General features: G+C 42.3%; 1 protein-coding gene across 7 annotated transcripts in view; it reads left to right on the top strand.

Annotated features, from left to right (window-relative positions):
• The first annotated feature begins 4259 nt into the window (after positions 1–4259).
• SLC44A3 (solute carrier family 44 member 3) overlaps positions 4260–6271 on the top strand; it is a 40659-nt gene continuing 38647 nt past the window's right edge. For 2 of the 7 annotated variants that reach the window (XM_032117405.1, XM_032117403.1), the window contains exons 1-2: positions 4264–4426; positions 5155–5262. In XM_032117405.1, the coding sequence (XP_031973296.1) occupies positions 4358–4426; positions 5155–5262 (177 nt within the window). In that variant the 5' untranslated portion in view covers positions 4264–4357. Of the gene's footprint in view, positions 4427–4857; positions 4949–5154; positions 5263–5766; positions 5813–6271 lie in introns of those variants that run through there. The other 5 variants (XM_032117404.1, XM_032117406.1, XM_032117407.1 and 2 more) reach the window with 5 other exon arrangements.

The following is a 6271-nucleotide window of genomic DNA, read 5'->3' as shown; positions in this document are numbered from 1 at the left end:
GCTGACAGCAGAGGAAAGGTGATACACTGCTTGTGAAAGAGAGTGGTAGCAGACCCAGATCTTCTTTATCATTCCCCACGGTCTTAATCTTTTATGTACCTTCAGGACTTGTGCTATGCAGGCTTGTTTATGCCCATACAGCTTTCACAATCTGCCCTCTTCTTCCTTGGTCAGTTTTATGCCTCCCTATACTAGTTCTAGCCTCCCTTAGCTCTCAAGTTCCTACTTTTTTCAATCTTCACCTCCTTTTTTCAGCCATTTCCTCCTGTCTTTCAGTCTCATTCACATCCAGCCCCACCCTTCCCTCGAATCCTGCATGCTGTCCCTTGCATGCCAGTCCTCCCTCCACCTCCTCTCTCTGGCTGCCATTCCCCTACTGTCCTGGACTTACATTTTCCTTCTGTTTCTAATGTCTTTGCTGAGCCAGTCCTGGCTTTCAGTCTGTTACTGTAGCTCAACAGAGGCATAATGGCCTACTGTTTACAGCATTAGGTTAAATGCTTTCATTATACTCACCTTTTTGAATCCCTAATCCTCAGAGAGCTGCTAGGTTCTGCTTTCCTTATCAGCCAAGGTATTCTTAATCAGCTCCAGGAATCTGTTTAGCAGCAATATCCATTTCTCCTTTTTCTTTACATTCATCTCAGGACAAGTCTTTGTCCATTGTGCCTGCTCTCCATCAGGACAATCACTGATGTGAAGGCAAAACAGTGGAAGTATGTGGCAGGTCAGAAGCACATATCAGGGTTGCCCAGACTGTCTCTGTCAAGTCTGCAGTACACCATGCAGGCACAGTCTATAGATTCTTTAGCTATGAAGCTTGTCAAGTTGACTGAGCATACACTGTGATTTATCAAAGTGGTTTGGGTAAATATGGATGAAGTTTCTCAAATATGAGAAAAAGCAGAAAGCATTTCTTTCTCCTTGTCCATTAAAAATCTCTGATCCAAATAATGTGTAAGAATTTCTTTACTACTATCCAAGAAGGGATACCATATTGTCTGCTTCTTTAATTTCGTTCTTAAAAGTGGCTAAATAATTTGTGCTGATGTTTTCCAAAACTCTTCAGCGCCTGCCATAAGAAATTTCAGGCTCAATGGTTCAAGTGAGATGAGGTCATAAACACCAGGTCTTAGAATGCAAACCTGACTAGCAGCTTGAACATAATAGGAGGCATTATGTTCAGTTTCTGGGTGTTACAGTTCAGGATATTCCAAGAAGCATAGCTACATACAGAGAACAGAGCCTGCCTGCTAAGCTATTGTATGTAAGCAAGACCATTTGAGAGTGATGGAAATTATGCTCAGCTGCACCTTCTCTAATTAGGCAGAAAATGTTTGCTTTTGAGTTGAGTTTCTCAGTTGCTGTGTCCTGTTATTAAAGTAATTGGTGTCTGTTCCTTGTCCTACCCAGAAGGGGATACAGATAGGGATAGTCATCTCACTTAACCAGTCTAGCAGGGAACTGTCATGTTTTCATTTAGCATCTTCCTCTCCCAATCCACATTCCTACTCCAGTTTTAACCAGGTAGGTTTCTTGGTAAGAAAGTTGAGCCCTAAGTGCAGACAGCACCAGGATTCATTCTCAGTGAATAAACACTACACTCATAAGAAATAAGAACTTTTTGATTAAAGCTTGGAGTCAGGAAGCTTGGAGAGCCGTGGAGTCAGGAAGCTTAATTTCTTATTTGATTTTTTCTGTATATTCTGTGTGACTTCATGAAAAACAAAGAGTCGAAAAATGCCCATGAAGTTACACTGCTGCTCATCTCTCTTGCTGATGCTGATAAACATGTCTGAAGATGGTTAACATGAAAAATATCCTTTAAAAACTACTAGTCTTGGAAGCGTAAGTGTTAATCTCCCTTGTTGTGGTTCCCCCACTGCAACACACCAAGCAGGTTGAATGGTTAATGTCTTAAAACACAAATAAATCACTGTGAGTTCCTGGGTACTCCAAGATTGTAAATATTTTCTTTTCCTTTACAAGAAACATTACGTACTTGAAAGATCAGCGAAGATTTATAAGTGAATGTGGAGCCTCATCATACTAATCTCCCATGGAAGTGGCTGTAGCTGGATACAAGATTGAAATGAAGATATTTGTATTATAAAGTTGGCATCTTGTGCATGTAGACCAGGGGACTGAAACCAAAGGCTCCAATATGGGCTTCTCACCAGAGAGAGAGCACAAGCCAGTGGACACCTCTCTGGCCAAGTCATTAGTGCTCACATAAAAGGAAAAGTTCTCTAATAATACTCTTTTTCCAGAATTCATTTTCATCTCATTTCTATTTCAACACTACAAAATGTCACTTCTAAAATTCCCTGCTCCTCACCGAATGGTCGAATGACTCAGCTGCAGAACCAGGCTCTATCCTCTCAAAGCGGTAGGACAGAAAATTCAAACTCGATCTTTTGGGCAATTTTGGGCAGGATTGGACAAATAACAAGCGAGAGTTTTTGGTATTGCACTTTGGATGTGGATGTTTAAATCCTTTGGTCCGATCTCAGCCTTGCTTCCTGGTATTTTCTTCAGCTGTAGCATGGGGATCCCCGTTTGTGAATACTGGCTCACCATGGTGTGAGGCTCTGTGCATTCATCCCAAGTGCTGAGCTGGAGCTCGAAACTGGGAACCGAGCCCCACCTACTGACACATGATAAAAGTACTCAGCTGCTACTAAGTAGAATAAATGTTTTATTTGATCATGTTTGAAATTCAGGGAAAAAAAGTACTACAGTTAAAATATTTCATTTAAATTTCTTTTTAAAAAAATCCTATTCTAATCTTGAGTTATTTTCTAGTATTTCTAAGATAATTTCTGCTAGGCTTGCTGAAGAAATGAAATAATTATGATTGATACTGCTCAGTACAAGCAGGCCTCTACTGCTGATTTCAGTGTTTTTACATGAACTTTGGTTACTTGGATTCTGGAGTTTATTAAAAAACATTTGTTCCACTTGCTGTTTTCCTCTGTTCACAGTAAGAATGTAACACAAATCTTAAGGAGGATCATTCAAAAAGTGCCAGATCAACAGCAAAATATTAGCATGTGGTGACAGCAAGTCATCAGATTCTAATATAGGCCTTCATCACTGGTATTGTTGTTCAAGATGATTTTTCTTAATCAGATAATGATTCTGTCTCAGAAAACTCTTTGTGTCTAGGTTAAAGGTTATTAATAATTTTGGTTATTTTTCTTAATATAATAAAAGAATTGAACTTCTCTTATAAAAAAAGGTTATGTTTCATGTGAAATTTCACATTTGTATTTCAAGGCAAAATGGCTTTTTCCACATATTTTTAAAGCGCAATAGCACAAAGTGAAGGAAAAGCTATTTTCTCTGTTAAGGTTTTATAAGCAAAAAACTACCCTTTCAGTTTTAGAATTTTATTCTAATTTTCACCCAGATTATGAAAACTCCCAAAGAATTGATGGATAATGAGCATTAAAAGACAGAATGCTGATAAAGACAAGAACTATGAGCTGGGTGGGAACTAAACAGTTTAATAAATCCTTTGTAAGACATAGAGTTTTTAGAAATCTTTCTTGCTGTGTTTCTTCAGAACCTCTTCTTGGGAAGGTGTGTATGTGTGTGTGTGTGTGTGTGAATTTAAATCAGAATTGTACCAAGTTCTGTCAAAACAGTAAGAATGTTAATTTTGGAGATATTGTATAACTTAAACTTTTGGAAAAATGTAGTTATTTCCAGTCAGCTTAGAAGGACTCTGAAATGCTCTGGGGCAGAGATGAATTCCTTTTTTTAAAAAATCTGTTTCTGATATTACCTATTTACCTACGTTTGTCACCAAGGCTTTATGCTGCACTTTCTCCAGAGAACTGGAATATGTTGGGTTTGTTTTGCTTTTCTTCTCTAGACAAGGCTAGCCTAGTGCTGTGTCTCCTATACAAGATGGACCGATTCTTAAACAGTTTTGCAAAACACCTTTCATTTAATTAAATTTTATTGCAGTTGCAGATGTTGTGTTACTTCTTAAAGAGGACATTTATTTGTTCCACTGACTGTCAGGAAGAGAACAAAACCATTCTTTTAATATCCTTTCAATTTGTAATTTTCTCTAAATTATTGAGCTGAATTTAGTGAACATAAAATTAAAAAGGCAACAGGGACAGCACAGAGAAAACATGTTATTAAAAGTGGCTGATAATTCCTGCATTCCTTGGTCATCTGAGTTACAAGGATTGACCTAATTTAGTGTTATTCCTGTTATTGCAGGCTATTCCTGCATGCAAAATTCCTATGAACCTAGACGAGAGGTATGTATCGCCTAAAACAGCACGTCAGCGTGATGTAACTGTACAAACAACAACCAAAGAGAAGCTGAAAAGGACCTATGACTGACTGTGTATTGATAATGCAGCCAGAACAGCCAAACGGCTATCAGCATCAAAGGGCTTTACAGGTAGGAACAGCCCCCATTTTGTGCTGGCAGTAACAAACCTTCAGTTACTCCCAGATACAAGCTCATGAAGGGTGAAACATAAACCTGCCACCCTGGCCGGGGGCCCTGTATAAACCTGAGGCTGTGGAGGAGCTGCCGGCGGCCCCCGAGAGCGCGGGGCGATGGCCGGCGCGGGGCGATGGCCGGCCCCGAGCGCTGCGGGCCCCGAGCGCCTCTCCCGGGAGCCGGGCTGCGGCAGTGAAGCGCCCCGGGGCAGCAGTGCCGCTCCCCGCCGCCGGCGCAGCTGCCCCGCAGCTCCGGGGCACGGCCCGGCCGCCGCGGCGGGCGGAGCTGCTGGCGGTGCCACCGCCCGGCCGGGGCGCTCCGCCCGGCCCGGCCCCGCGGCGCTGGAGCCGAGCCCGGGCAGCGTCGCCCCGCCGAGGCGGCTGCGCCCCGGTCCCGCCCGCCGCCCCCGCGGAGCACGGCCCGGCCCGGCCCGGCCCGGCGAGCGCGGCCATGGAGCGGAACGGGGGCCGGCGGCAGGTGAGCTCCGGGCCGGAGCGTGCCCGGGACACCGGCGGGGGCGGGCAGAGAGAGCGGGGCGTGCGGGGGAGCAGCGCACCTCGCTGCGGCAGAGAGCTGCCAGGTGTTCGGCATTGAGAGTGCCAAGTTACGCGCTTACTGAAATCTCCGCAGTTTGGAACTTGATTTAATTTCACAGGAAGTTTATTCTGTTGTTTTCTGTTTAGGACTCTGGAGATAGTATTTCTGAACTACAGGAATGGAGACCAGTCGCTTACAGAAAGTGCACAGACACACTCTGGCTGCTCCTCTTCTGTCTTTTCTGGGCTGGCTTGGTAAGCACGCTTGTTTGGTTGGTTTTTTCCTGGAAGGAAAAATCAGATCCAGTGTTAGTGGGATTGCCCAGGGACGTGTGTATGTCTGTCGCACTTCTGAGTTCTGCCCGCGTACTTCAGATACCGTGTATACAAAGGGCTGGGTTATTTAGAATTCGCTTTTTTGTAAATCAGTCCTGGCTCGGACTGGGCTCTTTATTCTACTTACTCATTGTGGCTTTAATATCTTGCAACGTGTGTCCATCTGATGCTACATTAAGTCACTATCTGTCCCGTGCTTACAACAGTGTGCAAGCTTTTGGGAACAGGCTTTGTCTTTCTGAAGTGTGGATAGGGTTTTTTATGATATGTCTGTGTCTACTCAGGATTCCCATAAATACACTTTTTAATTCCATGCATAGTAACTTTTTAAATGGAAGCTAATGCAGAATATTACCTACAGATTTTGAATACTGCATGAATGTATGGTGAACTTTTGTTTTTTACCTGCTGTCTAATGTTTAGTGCTTTGATCAGTGGAGGGAATGCCACAAATGAAACCTGTCAAATGGTAAGGATTTAGGATTTTTGTTTGGTTTCTCTCACTGTTTTTATTGCTCAGTTTCTGTGAAATAGCTTTTTGCATACATGTATCAGTTTTCTTGTGTTTGATCTTATTTTTAAAACATTCAAGAAAATGTAGTAACTCTAATTTGTTCACATAGTGAAAAAAATTGAAATCACATTAATAGCTCTGTGGAAATGGGTATCACAGCCATATATAGATATACTCCTGCAGCTATTACTCTGTTACTTAACAATATTTATGGCTTGTATCCAGGATTCTGCACTTAAAACAAAAAGAACCACCTACACAGTGGACCTGTAATACCCACCTTTAGAAAGAATGCCAGAATTTTTCTGAAAGCCTGTTTCATTTGAGTTATAGTTCCAGCTCATTTCTTGCCTTCTGAGACCATTTTAATTATTAACAAATACTTGTTCTGTAAACAAACTGGATCTGGAAATA

Source organism: Corvus moneduloides, chromosome 9, assembly GCF_009650955.1.
Source record: "Corvus moneduloides isolate bCorMon1 chromosome 9, bCorMon1.pri, whole genome shotgun sequence".
Classification (NCBI taxonomy): Eukaryota; Metazoa; Chordata; class Aves; order Passeriformes; family Corvidae; genus Corvus; species Corvus moneduloides.
This window is presented reverse-complemented; position numbering and strand designations above follow the sequence as displayed.